The sequence below is a fragment of the Cetorhinus maximus genome, chromosome 6 (assembly GCF_964194155.1).
Source record: "Cetorhinus maximus chromosome 6, sCetMax3.hap1.1, whole genome shotgun sequence".
In the NCBI taxonomy this organism is placed as follows: domain Eukaryota; kingdom Metazoa; phylum Chordata; class Chondrichthyes; order Lamniformes; family Cetorhinidae; genus Cetorhinus; species Cetorhinus maximus.
In genome coordinates, this window is record NC_135884.1 from 12,234,687 (window position 1) to 12,258,740 (window position 24,054).

The 24,054-nt window shown below is 46.4% G+C and overlaps 1 protein-coding gene across 2 annotated transcripts in view; it reads right to left on the reverse strand.

The window, feature by feature from the left end:
- Positions 1-24,054, reverse strand: part of uba1 (ubiquitin-like modifier activating enzyme 1) — a 254,790-nt gene that overhangs the window by 191,796 nt on the left and 38,940 nt on the right. For both annotated transcript variants that reach the window (XM_078543185.1, XM_078543186.1), the window contains exons 13-15: positions 21,759-21,914; positions 7,754-7,919; positions 1,554-1,750 (exon numbers count right to left, since the gene is read on the reverse strand). In XM_078543185.1, coding sequence (XP_078399311.1) covers positions 1,554-1,750; positions 7,754-7,919; positions 21,759-21,914 — 519 coding nt within the window. The remainder of the gene's footprint in view (positions 1-1,553; positions 1,751-7,753; positions 7,920-21,758; positions 21,915-24,054) is intronic.

The window sequence follows — 24,054 nt, forward strand, 5'->3', positions numbered from 1 at the left end:
ATTGCTGATCACTGTGCACCTCCACTCTCAAAGTAAGGTACTGTAAGTGTGACAAATTTTTTTACATTTTTCTCATTTTCTTGTTTTATTACACAATTTCTCCAGCAAATTTCTCTTCAAATTTACTGAAAAGATGGTTTTTATTGCCTTTGATCCTTCATCCATGTAAAATTTTAGGGTGGCTGGAACCTAATTGATTCCCATTGTAAAGTATATCCGTCGTTCGCGATTTCACCGAGGTTTGCGAGGTTTCGTGGGAACGTCACCCCTGTGAACGGTGGGACATTACCATGCTTTTGTTAAACCCATCTTCCCTGCTTATTGTACACCTCTGGTGGATGTACCCTGTCATCTGACATGTCGCCAGCAGTGCAGCTCCACTGCATGTCCCCTATTTTCCGCCAACTCCTCCCTGACCCCTGCCGTGACCTTAGTACCACCTTGCTGTGCCTCTTGGGCTTGAAAAGCCAAGAGCCTAAAATTTCAGTTTAAAAAAGGCGAGGGAACCCACGGGCTCAATTTTAAGCGAGTGGGTTTTGAGGGAGTTAGAGCCGAACAGAAACAGGAAACTTCAAACCCAAAAACCAACAAGAACCACCAGAGAATATCAACTAATTAAAAATGTAACTCCCACAAAGCAAAATACTGCCGATGCTGGAAATGTAAAATAAGTAGAAACAGAGAATGCTGGAAATACTCAGCAGGCCAGGCAGCATCTGTGCAGAGAAGCAGAGAGTTAGTGGCCGGAATTTTCTAGTCCCTCGTGCCAGCGGGATCTTCCGGTCCCGCCGAAGGTGAACGGAGATTTCAGTGGCTCGCCGGCCTCACCGCGGGGGGAACTCGCCACAGGTTGGGGCGGGGGTCGGGGTGTTGGAAAATTTTGGCTTACGTTTCTGATGCTCTGATGTAGGGCCATTGAGCTGAAACGTTAATCCTATTTCTCTCTCCACAGATGCTGCCAGACCTGTTGAGTATTTCCGGCGTTTGCTGTTTATATTTCACTAAATCAGTGGCTGTGATAATAACATGCTGCTCAATCCAAGGCCATTCACATTATAAAACAGAAACTTAGCTTAATCTTCTTGAGCAGTGTCAAGGCAGATTGCTACGCATTTTTGGAGACAGCTCATCCAGTACCTATTTCTTGTCTGTCTCTTTGTTATACCTAAGTTTCACACACACCTTTCTGCCTCACACTTTAAGAAAGGATAAAGAAACTCACCAGGAACACACAAGGCACACACAATACCAGAGCCAGGACGTCTACAGTCTCCAATATAAATTCACCCAATGTTTTACTTAACAGCAATTGCTGTGCAGCCATAAGGCAATACATAGCTATATTGTACATGACATAACATTCCTGACTATATAAAATAGAATATCCTCTCCCTTATCATGAGCAGCACCACAGCAGATTTTAGTTTTTAAATTTAGGAATATCTACATATATTCTCATTCGCAGTAAAGCTCCAAAACCCCTCCACTCCCTCTGATGCAGCTTAGACAGTTCTCATGGCCCTTAGCACAATGTTCATTTGCTCTATAATTACCTGCAACGTGTGCTCAATAGCATTGGGAAAATTCCTGAGCGTACAGATGGGAATAGATTTTTCCGAAGGGTCCCCACTGGACCGATAGGACTCTGTAAGGTGAGGAACGACAACCTGTACATTTCCTTTCGTGCCCAGAGTCCCCGACTCCAGCAACGGCTTATGGTATAACACACAGCGGCTATCCACGTAATTGCCTGGAAGCAAAAATGGACATTATAAGCAACATTCCTCCTGAAACATACATTACTACAACAACAACAACTTGCATTTATTATTGTTGAAGACGGTGGTGTCATGGTCTAATAACCTAGAGACACTAGCTAATAATGCTCTGGGGCCATGGGTTCAAACCCTACCACAGCTGGTGGAATTTGAGTTCATTTAATAAATGGAATATAAAGCTAGGCTCAGTAATGGTGACCATGACAACAATCATTGATTGTTGTAGAAAAAAAATCCATCTGGTTCTCTAATGCCCTTTAGGGGAGGAAATCTATCATTCTTACACGGTCTGGCCTACACATGACTCTAGACTCACAACAACAACGTGGTTGGCTCTTAACTGTCCTCCGAGATGGTTTCCTCCTCTCAAGTATTGTCTTCACCCTTTCAAAATCTTGAATTAACCACTTATTGAAAAAAAATCACCTTTGACTTTTCAATCCTTGCAAACTACCACTCACTTTGAACCATATAATGAGCTATGAGGAAGGATTTATGAGCTTTGGCTGTACAGCGTCGACAGAAGACAGACGAAAGGGGACCTAACCAAGCATTATAAAATGCTAAATGGCACATAAAGTGGTCCCTGAGTATTACCTCAAGGTCAGTATAACTAATGGGAGAAAAAGCTAAATTTGTAACACGATGGCCCAAGCCCTTCCAATCAGCCTTGGAGAGGGTGTGTCCCTGATGCCGACTGTGATTTAATCTTCTCACTTACCAATTTTACACTGGAGCCTTTTTGCCTTCCGACGCTGTCTCCAGCAGGGATGCAGAGATAGAGAGAGTCGGGCGGCCAATTGTCGAGCATAATTCCGGGGCAGCCGCTCCCCCTTTTCCTCGTCCCTTAGGGTCTGTCTTTAGTTCATTGACTAACATTGTTTCAAATGGAGCTGTCAACCCCAACACTGCACAACCTCCCTTCACTGACAGTGTTTACCCCTGCCCTCACCCCCGATAATGCTCACCCTCCTCCATCACCCCTGACAATGTTCACCCTCCTCCATCACCCCTGACAATGCTCAACCCACCTCCCTCACTGCCCCCCCCGACAATCTTCACCCCCTCCAACAATGCTCACTCCCCTCCATCACCCCCCGACAACGTTCACCCCCCTCCATCATCCCCCCGACAATGTTCACTCCCCTCCATCATCCCCCCGACAATGTTCACCTCCCCAACAATGCTCACTCCCCTCCATCACCCCCTGACAATGTTCACCCCCTCCCTCATCCCCAGACAATGTTCACCTCCTCCCTCATCCCCAGACAATGCTCACTCCCCTCCATCACCCCCTGACAATGTTCACCCTCCTCCATCACCCCCAGACAATGCTCAACCCCCCCTCCTTCACCCCCCCCGACAATGCTCACCCTCCTCCATCACCCCCTGACAATGTTCACCCTCCTCCCTCACCCCCTGACAATGTTCACCCCCCCGACAATGCTCACTCCCCATCACCCCCCGACAATGCTCACTCCCCATCACCCCCCGACAATGCTCACTCCCCTCCATCACCCCCCGACAATGCTCACTCCCCTCCATCACCCCCCGACAATGCTCACTCCCCATCACCCCCCGACAATGCTCACTCCCCTCCATCACCCCCCGTCAATGCTCACTCCCCTCCATCACCCCCCGACAATGCTCACTCCCCTCCATCACCCCCCGACAATGCTCACTCCCCATCACCCCCCCAACAATGCTCACTCCCCATCACCCCCCGACAATGCTCACTCCCCATCACCCCCCGACAATGCTCACTCCCCATCACCCCCCGACAATGCTCACTCCCCATCACCCCCCGACAATGCTCACTCCCCATCACCCCCCGACAATGCTCACTCCCCATCACCACCCGACAATGCTCACTCCCCATCACCCCCCAACAATGCTCACTCCCCTCCATCACCCCCCGACAATGCTCACTCCCCATCACCCCCCCGACAATGTTCATCCCCCCCAACAATGCTCACCCCCCAACAATGCTCATCCCCCTCCATCACCCCCCGACAATGTTCACCCCCTCCCTCACCCCCCGACAATGCTCAACCCCCTCCATCACCCTCCGACAATGTTCACCCCCTCCCTCATCCCCAGACAATGCTCAACCCCCTCCATCACCCCCAGACAATACTCAACCCCCTCCATCCCCCCCGACAATGCTCAACCCCCTCCACCACCCCCCGACAATGCTCAACCCCCTCCACCACCCCCCGACATGTTCACCCCCTCCCTCATCCCCAGACAATGCTCAACCCCCTCCATCACCCCCGACAATGTTCACCCCCCCACCTCCCTCACCCCTAGACAATGTTCACCCCCCACCTCCCTCACCCCCAGACAATGCTCAACCCCTCCCGACAATATTCATCCCCCCTCATCAGGTCACTTCACAAGAATACCAATATAAGGGGAAAACAACGATTTGTACTGTATGTGAAGACAGTGCTGATTGGTTAGCAAGTGGAGCTTGTGTTGAGAATCATCTTCCTTTTACGTTGTTCTGAACAGCTGTTGAGATTGTATACCCACATTAGGACTTTCATAGAGACCAAGAAAAGAAATGTTGTCAGAAAGGGAAAGTACAATATTGAGGCATGAAGTATCGCCTATTGCTCCATTATAGTGAAGAGGTCTTCAACATTTAAACTGGCAAAACTCCAACCTGTGTTTCAGAGGTGACTTTTTTAAAAAACTTATTCTTTCATGAGATGTGGGTGTCGCTGGCAAGACCAGCATTTGTTGCCCATCCCTCACTGTGTTGAGGCGTAGCCATGGAGAATGCACCAGTGATAGTGACTGACAGTTATTTGCCAGGCATTGATTAAAATTTAAACCAGGCAGCTTGACCCTGATTGGTCAAGGCATTGCCCTGAGGAATGAGTCAGTGAATGAATGGCTGTCACTTATTTTGTTTAGCTGAAACAGGCGCAATGTTCTTTCTGTCTAGATGTAATATAAATTGTTGTTTTCCCTTTATATTGGTATCCTTGCGAAGTCTCCTGATGAATGCAAGATGGAAAACTTCAACATGTCTCTTTTTTCAGCAATACTCAAGTTCTATACTAGCAAACGGCTAAAAGAATGAAATGATAACTGGTGCTAAATATGAGAATCACCTTTCTTAACAACTGTTGAGATTATCTACCCACATTAGGACTTTCATAGAGACCAGGAAAAGAGATGTTTAACATCAGAAAGGGAAAGTACAATATTGAGGCATGAAGTATCGCCTATTGCTCCATTATAGTGAGGAGGTCTTCAACATTTAAACTGGCAAAACTCCAACCCCTGTTTCAGAGGTGCCTTTTTTAAAAAACTTATTCTTTCATGAGATATGGGTGTCGCTGGCAAGACCAGCATTTGTTGCTCATCCCTAATTGCCCTTGAATTGAATGGCGTGCTAGGCTATTTCAGAGGGCAGTTAAGAGTCAAACACGTTGGTGTGGGTCTGGAGTCATATATAGGATGGATAAAGACAGCAGATTTCCTTTCCTAAAAGACGTTAGTGAACCAGGTAGGTTTTTACATCAATCAGTGATTGTTTACCATCGTGGTCACCATTACTGTAACTAGCTTTCAATTCCAGGTTTTCTTATTAATTGAATTTAAATTTGACCATCTATCATGGTGGGATCTGAACCTGTGTCCCCAGAGCAATAGTCTGCACCTCCGGGTTACTAGTTCAGCGACATCACCACTACACCACCATCTCCCCAAAGTGATTCTTATACAAATCTTTATTTACAGGAAGACTTTCATTTTCAAATGCAGTCGCGCTCCAACTGTGAAACAACAATTCTGCGGCCACTGAGGTTGAGAAGGAAAAATAATTTTTTTAATTCATTCACGGGAAGTGGGCGGCACTGGCTAGGCCAGCGTTCATTGCCCATTCCTAATTTCCCTTGAGAAGGTAGTGTTGAGCTGCCTTCTTGAACCGCTGCAGTCCCGGTGGTGTAGGTACACCCACAGTGCTGTTAGGGAGGGAATTCAAGGATTTTGACCCAGCGACAGTGAAGGAACGATGATATATTTCCAAGTCAGGATGGTGAGTGGCTTAGAAGGGAACTTCCAGGTGATGGTGTTCCCATGTATCTGCTGTTCCTGTCCTTCTAGATGGTAGCGGTCGTGGGTTTGGAAGGTGCTGTTTAAGGAGCCTTGGTGAGTTCCTGCAGTGCATCTTGTAGATGGTACACACTGCTGCTACTGTGCGTCGGTGGTGGAGGGAGTGAATGTTTGTGGATGTGGTGCCAATCAAGCGGGCTGCTTTGTCCTGGATGGCGTCAAGCTTCTCGAATGTTGTTAGGGCTGCACTCACCCAGGCAAGTGGAGAGTATTCCATCACACTGACTTGTGCCTTGTAGATGGTGGACAGCCTTTGGGAAGTCAGGAGGTGCCCCAGGATTCCTGGCCTCTGACCTGCTCTTATAGCCACAGTATTTATATGGCCGGTACAGTTCAGTTTCTGGTCAATGATAGTGGGGGACTCAGTGATGGTAATGCCATTGAATGTCAAGGGGTGATAGTTAGATTCTCTCTTGCTGGAAAAGGTCAGTACCTGGCACTTGTGTGGTGTGAATGTTACTTACCACTTGTCAGCCCAAGCCTGGATATTGTCCAGGTCTTGCTGCATTTGGACATGGACTGCTTCAGTATCTGAGTCGTCGTGAATGGTGCTGTACATTGTGCAATCATCAGCAAACACCTCCACTTCTGATCTTATGATGGAAGGAAGGTCATTGGTGAAGCAGCTGAAGATGGTTGGGCCTAGGACACACCCTGAGGAACTCCTGGTGTGATGTCCAACAACCACAACCATCTTCCTCTGTGCTAGGTATGACTCCAACTAGTGGAGGGTTTTGTCCCTGATTCCCATTGACTTCAGTTTTGTTAGGGTTCCTTGATGCCACACTCGGTCAAGGGCTGCCTTGATGTCAAGGACAATCACTCTCACCTCACCTCTGGAGTTCAGCTCTTTTGTTTATGTTTGAATCAAGGCTGTAATGAGGTCAGAACCTGAGTGACCCTGGTGGAACCCAAACTGAGTGTCAGTGAGCAGGTTATTGCTGAGCAAGTGCCGCTTGATAGCACTGTTGATGACTTCTTCCATTACTTTACTGATGATTGAGAGTAGGCTAATAGGGTGGTAATTGGTCGGGTTGGAATTGCCTTGCTTTTTGTGTACAGGACATACCTGGGCGATTTTCCACATTGCTGGGTAGATGCCCAGCGTTATAGCTGTACAGGAACAGCTTGGCTGTTCCAGTTTGCATGAAAGTATATTAAAAAATGTTGAGACTTGCAGTCATTGCTCAGTTGTAGCGCTCTCACTTCTGGGTCAGAAGGTTCCTGCGCTTAAGTCTCACTCCAAAGACTTGGGCACAAAATCTAGGGTGACGCTCCATACAGAATTGAGGAAGGGTTGGACTGTTAGAGTTGCAGTCTTTTGATTGAAACGTTAAACCGATGTACTGTTTACCCTCTCAGATGGATGTAAAGATCCCACGGCCACTATTTCAAAGAAGAGGGGCAGGAGGGTTCTCCCTGGTGTCCTGGCCAAAATATGTCCCTCAACCAGCATCACTAAAAACATTGACTGGAGAGCAGGATTAATTGGCTTGTTCTATGAAAGAACTGGCACAGATAAGATGGGCTGAATGGCCTCCTTCTGGGTTGTAATGCCTATGACATTGCTAGCTATGGGACCTTGCTGTATACAAATTGGCTTCTGCATTTTTCTACACTACAGTAGCGACTACATTTCAGAAGTACTATTGGCAGTAAAGAACTTAGGGACATCCTGAGGTTGCAAAAGGCACTATATAAACGTAAGCCATTCTTTCTTTTGCAATCTATGAAAAAGTGCAGCAAGGTTTCTGCTTATTGAGAGGCAAGTCCCTTTGCACTCTTTCACATATGTGTCAAAATTGATCTGGTAGCCACCCTTTGTTCACATAAACAGAGCTACTTACGAGTTTCCACATTATCCAATGCATTCGCCACTCCATTCAGATTCTCAAAGAAATCCTGGTTATAGATGTCCTCAGTCTCTGGTCCAACACGGTTCTCATGGGCTGTGATTCGCACAGAAGAATTCATCTTTCTCACTGCTGCTGCAGCTGTCTGGGACTTCATTTTCTATCCAGTGTTTAAAAAATACAGGTCAGACTATATTAGTATTCTTCTACAGAAAAAAACCCCTCAGTTTGTCAACAATAGAATTCGCCCCCCCACCCACCCAGTGCCCCACACAGCCCTCCCCACCCACTTCACGCAGCCCCAAAGAAAGTGAGACAATTCCTGTTATCCAGAATTAACCCTTTCCCAGTCACCGAAGAGGAAATACTCTAATCTGAAATGCCACAGAATGGAGTTTTTTGTCTGCCACTGGTGTATCTCGAGATTTTTCTGGGCTTTAGACCTGCTGCTTAGATGGAATATGGGAACAGATGTTTTGGGGTAGGTTTAAACAAACTGGCTTATTCCCTGCAATTAGATCAGCCCCCCATTTTACACACCCACCCCTTACCCTGAGAATGTGCTCCTTAGAGTCATTATTTAGGCTCACTCGACTGACACCCTGAGTGGGGTTCAGGAGCTGTGCTCAGTGTTCCCAAGTCACATCAGTTACCATCAGTCAATGTGGTCCATTTTCACATGGTTGTTTACCAATGACAATAAATTAAGCTAAAACAGATTTTCAATGCTTAGTTTCACCATCCTAGCAAAGCAGTGCGGAGAGGTTCCACAAGGTCCATCCCTTGTGTCAAGGGGACAGAAATATAAGGGAAAGTCTTTGTGTTAACCTGTGGCTCAGTGTAGGGTTGCCAATCTTCCAGGATTGGCCTGGAGTCTCCAGGAATTGAAGATCAATCTCCAGGACACTGCTGTGTGCAACCCTGGTGAAAAATCATTGGGACATTAAAAAAGATTTTTTATTTGACATTTTCTTTGAGCTTTTCTCTTTACCAGAAGTAAAGATATTGAAAATGGGGTGGGCGGGGTTTGGTGGAGAAAAGCTGTTTGGCTGACAGTCAAGCATCATCTAGTTGGGTAATGAGTCTTTGCTTTTCAATTGGCACAGGAAGGCAGTATGTTACAAGGATGGATATGTTGGCCGACTAATGGCTGGAGCGTGGGGGCAAGTCACGTGATGAAACCTCCAGGAATACATTTAATCACAGCTGGCAACTCTACCACACACACATACACACTAAAAGCAATGGTGATGATATTAGAACAGTGTGCGGTTTGAGCCAACTGGCACAAGGTCAGAGGGCTCACCAAACCGTCCAATGAGATTACAAGAACATAAGAAATAGGAGCAGGAGTAGACCATTTGGCCCTTCAAGCCTGCCCCTACATTCAATAAGATTATGGTTGATCTGATCCACTTTCCTGCCTGTCTGTCCTTGACTCACTTATCGACCAGAAGTCAGCCTTGAATACATTCAATGACTCAGCCTCCATTGCTTTCTGAGTTTCAGTACAGGAAGAACTGATGCCAACACACCAACCTTCAGCTTTCCTGTGGCTTTAATCCATTTTTCTCCTGCCTTAGATCAGCCGGTAGCATTGTGCACTGAGCAATTGGACAACAGTCCAGTTAGATTTGTGTCAGCGTTAGTTCTACCGACTATCGTGCTGCAGGTATTTTAAAATTCTCAACCTTGATTTCAAATCATACGAACATATGAATTAGGAGCAGGAGTAGGCCACTCGGCCCCTCGAGCCTGCTCCGCCATCCAATAAGATCATAGCTGATCCGATTGTAACCTCAACTCCACATTCCTGCCTACCCCGGATAACCTTTTACCCCCCCCTTGCTTATCGAGAATCTATCTACCTCTGCCTTAAAAATATTCAAAAGACCCTGCTTCCACTGCCTCTAAAGGAAAGGAGTTCCAAAGGCTCATGGCCCTCAGAGAAAAAAAAAATCCCTCCCTGGTCTCACCTCTCCCCCATCTCTGTAACCCCCTCCAGCCCTATAATCTTCCAAAATCGCTGTGCTCCTCTTGCACATTCCACAGGTTTTCTTCACTCTGGCGTTGGTGCCCACGTTTTCGGCCCGAAGCTCTGGAATTCCTTTTGGCTCCTCTACCTCTCTCTATTCCTTTAATCCTAACTAAGTCACCTGTTCTAATTTCTTCTTATGTGGCTTAGCACCAATTTATGTTTGATAATGCTCCTGTGAAGCACCTTGGGGAATTTTAGCACGTTAAAGGCACAATATAAATGCAAGAAGCTACGTTTATTGTAAAGTCACCACCAGTGCAAACTGCCAAAAAGGGCTGGCAGACAGGGTGGGCTGAATGGCCTCCTCCAATATGGTAAACTTTAGTTCAGTGATATTAGTTGGAAGTGCAATTACATTCTGCACTGACGAGGTGTCAGCTGTGGCTCAGTTCATAGCACCCTCGCCTTTGAATCAGAAGGTTGTGGGTTCATGTCCCACTTCCGGAAACCAAGAACTGTGAATGTACTCGAAAGGGTTACATGCGATCTGTTGATAACTCGAAAGAGTTACATTCTGCACTGCAACATAGACCCCACTTGCAAGATGAGCAGTTTAACTCCATTAACAGAGATCATTGGGGAGGTCTTGTGGTGCAGCAGTAGTGTCCCTGCCTCAGAGCCAGAAGCTCAGGGCTCAAGTCCCACACCAGAACTTGTTGGCCTCGGAAGGAGCGTTCATGACGCAGTTCAACAAGCTGATAATCGGCCTGGGAATCCTCCCATTATTACCCAAAGGGGGGAAAAAAGTGTGCGCTATGATAAGCAAAATAAATAAATCTGGGAGATAGTGATATACTCATTTTGGCAGCCTTGCTCCTTAAACACGTGCACAAAACGCAGTATGAATTTATCCCAATGAGAGTGGCATTGTTCCTTCTTCACTGTGCCTGCAGAGAAAATCTGACTTCAAAGGAGCTTTTCCAAGCTAAAGATGATCTCAATTGGGGCTCATTACCTGATGTGCATAATACAGATCTTCTACAGCAAGTTAGCTGTGACATTGAGAGTGAACATATATATGTACGAATTAGGAGCAGAAGTAGGCCACTCGGCCCCTCGAGCCTGCTCCACCATTCAATAAGATCATAGCTGATCTGATTGTAACCTCAACTCCACATTCCTGCCTATCCCCCGATAACCTTTCATCCCCTTGTTAATCGAAAAGCTATCTTGCTCTGTCTTAAAAATATTCAAAGACTCTGCTTCCACCGCCTTTTGAGGAAGGGAGTTCCAAAGACTCACTATCTTCAGAGAAAAGATTTCTCCTCATCTCTGTCTTAATTGAGCAACCTCTTATTTTCAAACAATGACCCCTAGCTCTAGGTTCTCCCACAAGAGGGAACATCCTCTCCACATCCACCCTGTCAAGACCCCTCAGGATCTTAAATGTTCCAATCAAGTCGCCTCTTACTCTTCTAAATTCCAGTGGATACAAGCCTAACCTGTCCAACCTTTCCTCATAAGACAACCTGTCCATTCCTGGCATTAGTCTAGTAAACCTTCTCTGAACCGCTTCTTACGCATTTACATCTTTCCTTAAATAAGGAGACCAGTACTGTACACAATACTCCAGATGTGGTCTCACCAATGCCCTGTACAACTGAAGCATAATCTCCCTACTTTTGTATTCAATTCCCCTCACAATAAATGATAATGTTTTATTAGCTTTCCTAATTACCCGCTGTACCTGCACAGTAGCCTTTTGTGATTCATGCACTAGGACACCCAGATCCCTCTGAATCTCAGAGCTCTGCAATCTCACACTATTTGGATAATAAGCTTTTTTATTCTTCCTGCCAAAATGGACAATTTCACATTTGACCACATTATTCTCCATTTGCCAGATCTTTGCCCACTCACTTAACCTATCTATGTCACTTTGTAGCCTCCTTATGTTTTCTTCGCAATATACTCTCCTACCTATCTTTGTGTCGTCAGCAAATTTAGCAACCGTGCCTTCATCAAAGTCATTTATACAAAATATAAAATGTTGAGGCCCCAGCACTGATCCCTGTGGCACACCAGTTGTCACATTCTGCCAACCAGAAAAAGGCCCATTTATGCCAACGTTCTGCTTCCTGTTAGCTAGCTGATCTTCTATCCATGCCAATATGTTACCCTCTACACCATGGGCTTTAATTTTCTGCAATAACCTTTGATGTGGCATTTTTATCAAATGCCTTCTGGAAATCTAAGTACATCCACTGGTTCCCCTTTATCCACAGCGCATGTGACTCCTTCAAAGAACTCCAATAAATTGGTCAAACATGATTTCCCTTTCACAAAACTCTGCCTGATTGCCTTGAATTTTTCTAAGTGCTCTTTTGTAACATCTTGAATAATAGCTTCCAACATTTTCCCTACGACAGATGCGAGGCTAACTGGCCTATAGTTTCCTGCTTTCTGTCTTCCGCCCTTTTTGAATGAAAGAGTTACATTTGCTATTTTCCAATCTAATGCAACCTGCCCCAACTCTAGGGAATTTTGCAAAATTAAAACCAGTGCACCAACTATCTCACTAGCCCCTTCTTTCAAGACCTTAGGGTGAAATCCATCCGGGCCTGGGGATTTGTCGGCCCCACAGCCCCAAAGGTTTGCTCAATACCACTTTCCTGGTGATTGTAATTTTCCTGAGTTCCTTCCCCCCTCTTGGTCACAGAAGAGAGCATGCCCCTTGGTAAGAGTATACAGCACAGCTTCAACAGACTCGAGCCTGACATTCCAGTGCAATACTGTTGGAGAGCTGAATTGCTGAAAGTGCCATCTTTCTGATGAGACTTTGCACTGAGGTCCCCGTGTCTGCCCTCTTAGGTGGGCATAAAAGAGCCCGTGCACTATTTCAAAGAGGAACAGGGGAGTTATTCCCAGTGAACTGGCCAATGCCCATCTCTCAATTAACATCAAAAAACAGACAATCTGGTCATTATCACAATGGTGTTTATGGGAGCTTGCTGTGCGCAAATGGGCTGCTACATTTTCTACATGACAAGTGCCTACAATTCAAAAAAAAAATACTGCTTTGGCTGTAAAATGCTGGTGGTTGTGAAAAGCACTATATAAATGCAATTCTTTCTTTTTTTAAGTGACATGAGGCCAAGTTGTATAGACTAGGCTTGTGTTCCCTTGAGTATGCAAGATTAAGGGGTGATGTAATTGAGATTTTTAAGGTGATTTAAGGAGTTTATAGGCTAGATGGAGAGAAACTGTTTCCTCGTTTGCCGGTGGGTGTTGGTGGGGGAATGTCCAGCCCAAAATGGCCTGAAAAATTAGACCAAGGCCATTCAGAGGTGACAGGTAACACTTCTTCACAAATGGCAATGGAAATCTGGAACTCTCTCTCCCAGAAAGCAGTGGATGATGGGCGTCAATTAAAAATCTCAAAATGGAAACTGATGCTTCAGTTAGGCAAAGGCAGTAAGGAGCACAGAACTAAGGCATGTAGATGGAGCTATGATAGAGATCAGTCATGATCTAATGGAACAGGCTCCAGAGGCTGAATGGTTTACTCCTGTTCCTACATCACATGCTGTACTGTGTTGAGATCGGATGAGCAAAATCCTCTTGCAAGCCCAGGTCACTTCCAGAATCTACTATTCCAATGATATCCCGGTCGTTCTTCCATCTAGCGCCATCCATAAACTTCAACTCAGCTAAAACTCTACTGCCCATATCCAATGCAGCACCAATCTGTCTTCTCCCATCTACCCTTGTGCCCGCTGGCCTACACTGGCTTCCAGCCCCCAAGGCCTCAAATTTTAAATCCTCACACTTGCGTTTGTCCCTTTGCCATTTCTGTTCTCTGTAACCTCTTCCAGCCCTACAACCCCATTCCCCCAAAGTCTTCCTTCTTCTGACTCTGTCCTCTAGTGCTTCTCCCCACCATTATTTGTCCTGCCTAAAGTTACCAGATCTGGCATTCTAGAAGTCTCTCTCTAATCTCCTCCAACTCTTCCCTTAAGACTCTCCTTAAAAGCCACCTCCTTGGACCAAGCTTTTGTTCGCCCCTCCTAATATCTGGCTAGGTATGTGTGCTAAGAATTATGCTGACAACCAATTTAAGTTTTTCAGCCAGGCCTGCAGTATAGCGCATTTGTGTGTGTGTACTGGAAGCTACATGTATTAATACACAGGGCCCCCTGTTCTTTGCAGACAGAAAAAACATGTACACACATTGCGCCTGTTTCAGCTAAACAAAATAAGTGACAGCCATTCGCTGGTTCATTCCTCAAGGCAATGCCTTGACCAATCAGAATCAAGCTGCCTGGTTTACATTTCAAACAATGCTTGTGAGTCAACTGTCAGTTCTCCATGCATTCTCCATGGTAACGCCTCTACCTATCAGAGTCCACTTGCCAACCAATCAGCACTCTCTTCTCATACAGTACAAATTTGTTTTGTTTCCCTTGCGTTGCATGCTTGCAAATTATCCTGATGAGTGCAAGATGAAAAGAATCGACAACATGTTTCTTTTTTTCCAGCAAAGCTCCAGTTCTGTACTAGCAAATAACTATCTGGTTCAGTGTTCATTTCTGATTATGCTCCTGTCAAACACTTTGAAAGGTTTTCCTTTGTTCACAGCATATTTTAAAGCAATGGGCGTTGTTGTGTGCCCTGGTTGCAGAACTCCTTATGTGATCAGCTGCCAGCCTTTCCTTTAATCCTTCAAACAGCATCACCAGGCAGAAAAAAATAACCCAGCACTAGTAAACAAAAAACACACCAGGGGCAGAAAAGAAATGTTATCTGTTTGAACCATTTGTCTTACAGCAAAGAACCTCTGCAAGAGAACAAGTATTTCGAAAGTCAGTGCAGTGCCGTGTTGAAATAAGAAATGGTTATTTCACCATCTTGTGGTTAATTAGGTGGCGGGTGCCCACAAAAAAAATCATAGTCCATAAAGATGTTGGAATAGGAAGAATCAGTTGAGGAGACTCGACAGTACATGTGCTTTTAATCAGCTTTCAGTGAGAGGTGGGGTTTCAGAGAACACAATCCAGTCATTTAGAGAGAGAGAGAGAGAGAGAAAAGAATTTGGCTGCAACCAGCCTGGGAAAAATTGCGCAACTGGCTGGAGGAGGAAGCTGGAGTAGGATTAGTGAGCTCCAACCCTCTGGTCCCCATTTCTCATGCGTGGGAAAGTCAGTATCAGCAGGCTATTTGACCACGGAGGCGTCACTGTCCGACTCTGTTAAAGTCCACACCGGTGCACCCCACTGTGCCGAAGAGGGTGACCGCGTGGCGTTCAGGAATGGGATAACCGGCACATCGTCTGCCTCCACAGCCCAGGGGGGTACCCTGCGCAAACTGTTACAGCTCCCCCAGCTGAGATGACGCACAGACTAACATTTAAAGACGCACAGACGCCAACGCGTACTGCGGGATGCGTGAAAAAGTCACGTGTGTTACAGGGACAGGCCTACAACAGGCAGATCGGTGAGGAAGTGCAATACTATGGGAGGCGCCATCTTTTGGACGAGATGTTTAACAAGGTCCTGTCTGCCCTATGAGATAAAAAAATTCCTTGGCACCATTTTGAACAAAAGAGGAGGAAAGAGTGCTAAATCTGTGTTAGATTGCTGTTTATGGAAGCTTGCTGTGCACAAATTGACTACCGCATTCCTCTGTTACAACACTTATATTTCAAAGAGACTTAAATGATGTAAAGCACTTTGGGACAACCTAAAGCCGTGAAAAGCACTGTGCAAATGCAGGACTTCCTTTACTCCATTATTATAAGGGTTAATATTCTCTCCGGATACATTGTCAAATCCTCTTCTCCAGACTCCACAGGGTCATGACTCCAGTGGTTGATTACCCCGACTAACAATGCCATCCTCCAGTGCCCTTTACATCCTCGGTCAAGTTAACAGAATCTCTAGTTACAAACACACTCTCCACTATCAGGCTCTGTGATGCTCTGCTGAGAGACTGCTCATGGTAGCTCCCACACACGGCTCCCACTCCCAGACACCAGGCTCCATTGAAGAGACACAAAGAGTGTTCCCGTCACCAACACTGACTGGACTCATGAGAGCAGCAGAACTCCACGAACGACGCGATGCCTACAGATCAAAGGATTCAAGGGGCTTTGCAAATGTTCCGAGGACATTTTGCCCGAACGGCAGATTTTAAAATTTAAGGCATAAATAATCGGTCTCTATGTTTTCTTTCCAGTTCTCGCGTCCCATATTTTTTTTTTTGAGGGGGTGCCGGGCCTGGTGGTGGTGGTGGTGGTTGAGGGGAGGTGGGGTGGTGGGGGTGGGAAGATAATGGTCACAGGGAAGATGGAATGGAACAGCTTGCCAGTGTTTTTGCATTGAGGTGTGAGCAATAAACACCCCCAGTCAGCACGGGGCTGGTCAGGGTGCCAAACTCCCCTCCACAACGGCCCAAACGCACTTGCGACTTTTCCCCAAACCAGCTATTTTTTGCAGTGCCTGGGAGGCTGCAGCGGGCGCTAAATCCTTGTGCAATTCTGTGCAATCGCCAAGCGACTTGGGCTCAAGTCGGAACTTGGTTCGCTCAGGGTCCTTCCAGTCAGAAATCCTGTCACTTTGCCTTGAATGTAGCCCTAGGAACCTCCGAGGGACCTGCGCTCCCCAGCTTCCCCAATTATAATTGCTCCACAATTGCCAGCCACGCCTTCAGCTGTCTAGGCTCGAAGATCTGGAACTCATTCCCTAAATCTCAATGCCTTTCTCTCTCTATCCTCTTGTCAGACGGTCCTTAAAAATCGGCATCTTTTGCCCTGATGTCCCCTGTGGGGCTCGGTGCCGATTTTGTTTGATACCACTCTTGTGACAGCGCCTTAGGGAGGTTTTTAACCACAATAAGGGTGCTATACAAATACAATTGGTTGTTTGTTTCCCCCACCCCATAACTGGCACACAGTGAGCTTCTAATTCTTGGTCACCCCACCCTGGGAGATACAAAGCAAATACAAACTGGCTTCTTCCTCACAAGAACAGGGGAGGAGGACGAGTAGAGTAAAGGGCAGAAGAACTCTTCCCCCCTGCGCCCCCCCCTCTCTCCCTGCAGCGAAGCACATCGATTGTAAACCCGTTCCCCCAGCCTCGAAAGAAGAGCTGAGCTCAGGAGCTCATGATGCCTTTTGAAGTGTGACACAGCCAGAAACCGTGAGGTTAAGAATTGAGAAATTAGTTACGGGAGCTGTAGGCTGAAAGAAGTAATCCGCTGCGGTGCCAGCTGTGGTTCAGCTGGTAAGTGGTAACGCTTGCGGCCTCTGAATCAACAAGTCACGGGTGCAGGTCCCATTCCAGAGACTTGAACATAAAAGCCTAGGCTGACCCTGCGGTGCTGTGGTGGTGCTGTACTGTCAGGGGTTCAGATGAGGCGCGACTTCCCTCTCAGGTGGACGCGCAGGCTCCCATGACACCGCTCGACGAAGAGCAGGACAAATTCTCCCAGGCCAACATTTTATTCTCCACCATCATCACTAAATCTGGTCATTGTCACACTGCTGTTTGTGGGAGTTTGCTGTGTGCAAACTCGCACCCCCAGTTTCTGCATGACCACAGAGACTACGTTTCAAAAGTACTTAGATAAAAAGCAAAAAACTGCGGATGCTGGAAATCCAGAACAAAAATAAAAACACCTGGAAAAACTCAGCAGGTCTGATAGCATCTACGGAGAGGAACACAGTTAACGTTTCGAGTCCGTTTGAGTCTTCAACAGAGTCAAACGGACTCGAAACGCTAACTGTGCTCCTCTCCGCAGATGCTGTCAGACCTGCTGAGTTTTTCCAGGCATTTTTACTTTTGCTTTCAAAAGTACTTCTTTGATTGTAAAACGCTCTGGGCTGCTCTGAGCCTGTGAAAAGGCGCTATACAAACGCAAGCTCTTTCTTACACCACTAAAGCAAAATACTGCAGATGCTGGAAACCTGAAATAAAAACAGAAAATGCTGGTAAAACCCGGCAGCTGCGGAGAGAGAAACAGTGTTAACCTTTCGAGTCCGTATGACTCTTCCTCAGCGCTGAAGGACTCGGAACGCACAGAGCTGCCTCAGGGAGCTGAAGATACTTAACATGAAAAATAAAGAATGGAAAAATAAGAGAAACACATCCTCTATTGTGACTCTGTCACATGAGCACGGACATGTTAAAAAAAGAGTTTTAAAAGTTTAAGAAATAAAATCACTGTTTGAAACCTCATCTCGCCCGTGGATGAGGTTTTGCAAAAAAATGCAAAGGCCCGATTGGCCTATTCGCCCGCCCGTCAACTGAGCGGTTGGACAGGCAGCAAAAAATTCCATTTAATTAATCGATCCTTCAACAGCATCTTCCAAACCCACGACAATTACCATCTGGAAGGAAAAGGGGAGCAGACACATGGGAACATCACCATCTGGAAGTTCCCCTCCAAGTCACTCACCATCCTGACTTGGAAATATATCGCCGTTCCTTCACTGTCGCTGGGTCAAAATCCTGGAACTCCATCCCTAACAGCACTGTGGGTGTACCTACACCACACGGACTGCAGCGGTTCAAGAAGGCGGCTCACCACCACCTTCTCAAGGGCAACCAGGGCTGGGCAATAAATGCTGGCCCATCCTGTGGATGAATTAAGAAAGGGCCTTAATTGGCCCCTAAGTTGTCGGCGGACACGCTGCCAACTCTTGCGCGAGCGACCGCCAAGCGAAATATCGCGAGAATGCATGATGACATCGGGACGTTTGCCCGACATCATTGCGCACTATTTTACTCCCGTTCGAGGGAAAAGTTCCGCCCCAGGTATTTTCGGGTTTTCGGGTGTGATTTGGTGTAGAGTTCAGAGTGTTGGTGCACTCTGCTTGGAGGCCTTTGTGAATAGTTCTTCCAGCTTCAACGGTCTCATCAACATTGGCCTTTGTTTCACAAGCCTGCCTTTATTTTTTATGTTTTATTTTGTTGGCTCGGGTCACAGGCTCCTTGCGCAAGAGGTCGGCGAAGTTCGCGTTGACGCACGTTAAGATCCCTTCAAAGAAACGTTTGGTTTTTTTTGGAGGTGTTCGGATGAAAGGATATTCGACCGGGGAAGAAGGTGGCTTAGTGGTAATGTCACTAGGTGAGTAATTCAGAGGTGGAGGCTAATGCCCTGGAGACATGAACTCAAACCCCACCAGCTGGTAGAATTTAAATCTAATTCATAAACTTGGAATATAAAGCTAATCTCAGTAATGGTGACCATGAAACGGTTGTAAAAGCCCATCTGGTTCACTAATGCCCTTTAGGGAAGGAAATCTGCCGTCCTTACCTGCTCTGGCCTACACGTGACTCCAGGCCCACAGCAACGTGGTTGACTCCTAACTGCCCTCTGAAATAGTCCAGCAAGCCACTCGGTTCAAGGGCAATTAGGGATGGGCAACAAATGCCAGTGATACCCATTATCCCACGAAAGGATAAAAAAAAAAGTGTATAAACATCTCTCAAAGATCAGGAGTCAGCATCGCCCAGTGACTGGAGCAGTTAAAGCATTGAAGAAAAGAGACCATAAGATGTAGGAGCAGAAGTAGGCCATTCAGCCTACTCCAGAGCCAGCTCCGCCATTCAGTGAGATCATGGCTGATCTGATAATCCTCAACTCCACTTTCCTGCCTTTTCCCCAAGACCCTTGATTGCCTCGGCTCTCTTAATACACGGGATTTTCTGAATGGGAGAGGAAAAAAAAATGAGAACACCGGGTTATCTTAATGTTAATACGGCACTGCAGACTTCAAAAGGCTTAATGTAATAGATCCCTAAGTCCCAGACTGTTAGCTACAATATCATTATCCTGGGATGCCTGGATCATTGCCAACACATATTTCAGGAACATGCGATAAAACAAACGCAGTACATGATGGAAAAATGGATGGACTCAAAAAGAAAGAGGAAGTGGGAGAGAGAGAGAGAGAGAGAGATAGAGAGGGAGAGAGAGGGAGAGAGAGAGAGAGAGAGCGGTGCAGAGTCTCAGGAAGAGAGGGAGTGTGAGAAAGGAAGGCAAAAGAAAGATGAGAGGATTTCTTTCTACTCTCGTTCATCATTTTAATGCTGATCACACACCCAGATATAAATAATCAGGGAGTGTAGTCCAGTCAGAAGACTACTCAAACTCATTCCTCTGATCCCACAGTCACAGTGGGGATGCCGAGTTGACAGAAAGCAGAGGCTAGAGAAGAAGGGTTAACACTGTTACAGCCCTGTCCCCAATCCATGATCTCTACGAGTGTGCTCTCCCCAGTGAGAGTGCGCGGGGACTGTAGAAACACACTTCACTCTGAATCAACGCTCTCAGGGAAAGGCTTTTCTATAGATGCGGCTGAAAAATCAGATCAATGGGACGCTGCTGCCACTCTGTGGCGGGTCCAGACACTGCAGAGAAAAGGGCCCAAATATATACCCCAAACTAGGGATAGGAATCATGGTCACACCACATTCATGTTAATCGTATTGTTAGGATACATAGGTGAAGGGCATGGTCTAATTAAATACTTGGAGCATGCATAAATAGGAGAGCCCCCCAAAATGAAATTTTAGTTTGACTCAATAAGGTTACTTTAAAAATGTTCTCCTTTATTACATTTCCACTTTAAGGGGCTATCACTTTAATTTGATTCGACCTATTTACTTAAGTTGATCTGTTCACCTGTTAATTTGCCAAATTAGGTATAGTCAAAAGAGCATAAATAGGGGACATTGGGTATGGGAATAGAGTTGTGAGACTGCACAAGTCAGTGAACTCTCTCTGTAAAGAAAAGCTCTGTGTCTTGGTTTCAACTTCACCAACTGGCTTGGATTCTATTAACAATTCAGCCTGTTATGTCTATGTAGCTCTCTCCAAGAGCAACTCAGCTACTCCCACTCTGCCGCTCTTTCCCTGTTGTCCTGCAAATTTTCTCCCTTCTGGTGCTCATCCAATTCCCGTTAGAAAGCCACCATTGAACCTGCCACCACCCACTCTCAGGCAGTGCATTCCAGATCCTAACCACTTACTGCAGAAAAAAGTTTCTCCTCAAGTTGCCATTGTTCTTTTGCCCATCACGTTAAATAGGGGTTCTCACTTCTGCCAATGGGGACAGATCCTCCTTATTTACTCTGCCTAGAACCCTCATGATTTTGAACACCAACACCAAATCTTCTCTCAACCTTCCCTTCTGTATGGAGAATAACCCCAGCTTAGCCAATCTATCCACCTAGCTGAAGTCCCTGATCCCTGGAACCATTCGCGTAAATCTTTTCTGCAGCCTCTCGAAAGCCTTCACATCCTTTCTAAAGTGCGGTGCTCAGAATAGGATGCAATACTCCATTTGAGGCTGAACCAGAGTTTTATAAAAAAGGTTCGTCATAGCTTCCTTTCTCCAGTGCTCTACATCTCTCTCGACAAAGCCCAGGATCCTGTGTGTTTTCTTTAAACCGCTTTCTCAAACTGCTCTGTCACCTTTAATGATTTTTGCACATTAAGCCCCAGGTTCCTGCATCCTCTTTAGAATTATGCCGTTTATTTTATATTGTTTCTTCTTGAAGGTCTGATACCACAGTCATCTGTGCACTGGCACTAAGGAAAGCTAGCAAGGAGCTACTGGATGGTGATAAAAAAAAATACAACTCATTTATTGATGTCCTTCAGGGGAGGGGTGCTGCCCTCCTGATCTTGGTCTGCACACACTCGCCTTTGAAACTTGGAGCTGGTGGTGTTCCCAAGTACCTGCTCTCCTTGTCCTTCTAAGATGCTGTCGAAGGAGGCTTGGTGAGTTGCCTCAGTGTATCTTGTAGATGGCACACCCTGCAGCCACTGTGCGCTGATGGTGGAGGAAGTGAATGTTTAAGGTGGTGAACGGGTTGCCAATCAAGCCGCTGCTTTGTTCTGGATGGTGTTGAGCTTCTTTAGTGCCAAAGCGGCTTCCCTGCTTGGCCTACACTAGGCTCATGGCCAACACCCTCCTTTTAACCTCTCCACTGAAGTGAAAAGAAAGCAACTCACCGTAACATCACTGGGTCGGAAGAGGAACTGCCGGTTGAGGTTAGATCTTTCGATGGTGTCCATGTCCGTCACTATAATGCTCCCGCCTTCTCCTGCTCCCAGGCCAATCATGGCAAAATTCTTCATCAGCTCACACCCAATGGCACCGGCACCTACCTAAGGAGCACAGCAAGGGTGAAGCATTCCTCCAAGAATGTTAGGCAGCACATTTCCCATATAGGCCAGGACAGGGCGAGTGAGATAAGATTGAAGTGGTGTGGGGGGGTGGGGTCAGAAAGCAGATACACTTGTGGGACATCTAAGTGAGATTGGGGGTGGGGGAGGGGGAGGGGTGTTGGTGGGAAAGAGGGAAAGTTGAAAAGGAGGCAGATGATTAGGGAGAGGAAGGAGGAGAAAGGACAGCAGCGTGGTGAGGCTGAAACAACGGAGAGACGCAGGGAATTCCAAGTCGGAAAGGCTCTCAGGACAGGTCATCTCAGACTACATCGGAGTGAGGGGGTGGCGGGAGAGGGGAAGATGGTGGCAGCTAAACTTTCGCAATGGGCCAAGAATTACAACAGGGTTGGGGCTCGGGTGCTTCTGCTGAAAGTACCAATAATACCATTATTGTACTAAACTAAAGGAGAGATTGTAAATATCACATTTCAGAAACACAGCTACAGTCACCTGGTAGCCCCATGAGACAGGGCCGTGTGATTTTGATAGCAACATCCAGCTTCCGACTGTTTCACCAGCCACTGTTGTATTTAACATCGCCAACCCCAATCACACTGCCGCCTACAAACATTACAGGTATTGCAAGTAAATGTCGCCACTTTATAAACTCCATCACCTTCACCCCCCTGGGAGTCTCCAAACACACTTTCACGCAAGGAGTTCTCACTTTCGTATTGTAGTTTAACTTCCTAAATGAAATCAAGATTTCACATGCGTGCACCCTCTTCTTAAAGCCACAGCATCCCGTAACTAGCAAGAGGATAAGCTGATGCAGTCTAACAACGAGGGAAAGAATGTACTGCTCTCGAGAGGAATTCATTTTTTGCAGTGGGCAGTTTATACACTTGACACTGACTGTGTGTCCTGTTCCCGAGCGGAGTTCCAAATCCCAATCCGAGCGGAGTTCCAAATCCCAATCCGAGCGGAGTTCCAAATCCCAATCCGAGCGGAGTTCCAACTGTCCAATGCCACCTGTTTTCATCTCTGTAAAACCCAAACTCCATTCTTACCTTCCCCCGCCCGCCCCCCTAAAGCCCTCGTTTCTCTTCCAGTCACCCCCAGGTCTGGCTGCTCCAGTAACCTTCTGCAGCCTCTCGGAACCACTCTTCATAAATGAAAGCTAGCCCAAAGCTCTGCTGTCCTCGTCACATCCCGATCGAGCTGCGATCCTCAACTTGATTGGAAAGTCCCAGGTTGTCCGTCAGCCCACAGCTGGCGGCCAGGCCTTCAGCTAGGAGTTCTGGAATTGCCTCCCTCAACCACCACCCCCCCCCACCCCCCCCCCACTCCAACCCGACCCCACTACCCCTCGCTCCTACTTTAAGATGCTCCTTAAAATCTAACCTTTTGACCAGACTTTTGACCACTTGTCTCAATATCACCCGAAATGGCTCGGTGTCAAATTCTGTCCGATTGCGCTTCTGTGAAGTTCCTTGGGAAGTTATACTGTTTATGACTCTTTATGAATGACAATACTTATGTTCTGCAAGGCCTTAGACTGACTGTATTTAAAACGGAGTACCTGGTGTTGTGTGATGTTGCATGTGTCTGCATGCCACTGCAATGTAAGGTGCTCAGCAGAGAAAGGGTCAATGTGGGACTGGAGTATAGCACTCCCAACGGTATGATGTATAGAGTCACACGGTAATAGACTGAGAGAACAGTCAAGAAAGAATGCCCTGGAAGCAGCCTGCATGGAGGTAACAGCTCCATGTGTGACAGTAACCTGGGATATGTAAATAGTTAAAGGTTAACAATAAATGGTTCATGCTTAAATATACAATTCTCAAGATCTCATCATTGAGACATCTAAAGAACCCATATTACAACATCCAGTTTTTAGTCACCTCAAATGTGGAGTTCTCGAGGCTCTGTAAAAGATTCAGAGGGTAACTGCTCGACTCATACTTATTTTAAGATCCTCTTATCAGAACGGGCTTAGACTGCTGGAATCTGTCCTACTGCCAGATGAAAAAGTTTCTATTGACATTATCAATTCCTTTCAAAATCCTAGAAACCTCAATCAAATTGCCACTTAACCTTTTGTATTCCAGGGAATACAAGCCTGGGTTTATGCAAC